The sequence below is a fragment of the Apis dorsata genome, unplaced genomic scaffold, assembly GCF_000469605.1.
Source record: "Apis dorsata unplaced genomic scaffold, Apis dorsata 1.3 scaffold_163, whole genome shotgun sequence".
NCBI classification, from domain to species: domain Eukaryota; kingdom Metazoa; phylum Arthropoda; class Insecta; order Hymenoptera; family Apidae; genus Apis; species Apis dorsata.
Genome location: NW_006263452.1, coordinates 814682 through 816041, shown reverse-complemented (window position 1 = coordinate 816041; position 1360 = coordinate 814682). Strand labels below are relative to the sequence as shown.

Genomic DNA, 1360 nt, shown 5'->3' with positions numbered 1-1360 from the left:
GGCGGCGGCGGAGGAGGCGGCGGCGGCGGCCATTCGTGTGCAGGGGAGCTTATCTCTCGATATCATTGCGCCTCTCCTCGCCCCCGGGCCAACCGGAGGAGAGAATGTTCCACCGTTGCTCATCAAGATATTCGCGAAATCATGATGTAAAAACGATGCAATCGCATTTCGAGCAGGCTATTGTAAGTTGAACGAGAAACCCCGCGAGCTTCTCCCCCGGGAGAAAATACTTTTCCAACGCACCTCCCTTGCACCGGATAATTGCTAGCAGTAGTTAACACGTTCCGGTTAGAAATGTTTCAGAACATCCCCTTCTCCCTTTTCCCTCGAGGCTTCGAGGATATAATATTTCCATCCTCATAGAATTTTCATAGAATTGCGCGTAATGTTTTTTCCGTTCTAACTTTCTCGAAATTATTTATTTCGAATGGACCGTGAGAAAAGCACGCGAGGAAATAAGGTAACGAAACGAAGATGTTAAAAATTTGAGAATGAGGCGAAGAAGAATTTAAAATCTCGATTCTCTCGGGGGAGGAACGTAACAATCGTAAGTAGATTACACGTGAATTGGTATAAAACGAACGGAGAAAGATCTGGATCGTTAAATGGATTAAATAGAAAGGGAGGAAAAGGAAATGGTTAACATTTTCCATTCCAAGTTGCATCTCCTCCAGGGAAGCAGATTTCAATTAAGTATCCAGCGCGTGGAGACGTAGACACCGGACTCAATTACAAAGTCATTAATTCCCGTCTTCTTTTTCCAGGCGAGAAACCGTTCAAGTGTGAATACTCGGGTTGCGAGAGGCGCTTCGCGAACAGCAGCGACCGCAAGAAGCACAGTCACGTCCACACCTCCGACAAGCCTTACAATTGTCGAGTTTCTGGATGCGACAAGTCGTATACTCATCCTAGCTCGTTGCGCAAACATATGAAGGTACGTGCGCAATCGTGAAACGATTCGACCCCCTTCTACCCGCGCTATCTCGCCGCTATTACCCATTAGTCGTTCGCTCTTTGTCCAATGANNGATATAATGATTTTTAACTTTTTCTTCTCTTTTTCTTTTTTTTTTTTTTTTTTCGAGTAAGAAACGATCGATCCAACACTTTTTCCCCGTCGAACAAATCGAATGTGATTTCGCTCGACGATCCTCGTTCCAATCGACGTTTGAATCGATGCTTTGCATGCTCGATATTAATTAATCGCTCTTCTTCTTTTCTTCTTTTTCCATATTATTTCGGCTTAATCTTAGATCCATTCCCTTGCACACGTCCACCTAGACACTAGATCGAGAAGCGGGGGCCTATCGTGTTTGCCATTTCGTTTCACGCTAGGAAACGATAGTGGACACGTTTGGAAC

The 1360-nt window shown here is 45.0% G+C and overlaps 1 protein-coding gene and 2 long non-coding RNA genes across 3 annotated transcripts in view; 1 reads left to right on the top strand and 2 right to left on the bottom strand.

Moving 5' to 3' along the window:
- LOC116185355 overlaps window positions 1–1360 on the bottom strand; it is a 25801-nt gene that overhangs the window by 8444 nt on the left and 15997 nt on the right. The window lies entirely within an intron of this gene.
- LOC116185356 overlaps window positions 1–1360 on the bottom strand; it is an 18068-nt gene that overhangs the window by 6806 nt on the left and 9902 nt on the right. The gene's annotated exons all lie outside the window — the stretch shown is intronic.
- Window positions 1–1360, top strand: part of LOC102671658 (pair-rule protein odd-paired-like) — a 31961-nt gene that overhangs the window by 29160 nt on the left and 1441 nt on the right. Inside the window, exon 2 of the mRNA XM_006613893.2 lies at window positions 765–934. Within this exon, the coding sequence (XP_006613956.2) occupies window positions 765–934 (170 nt within the window). The remainder of the gene's footprint in view (window positions 1–764; window positions 935–1360) is intronic.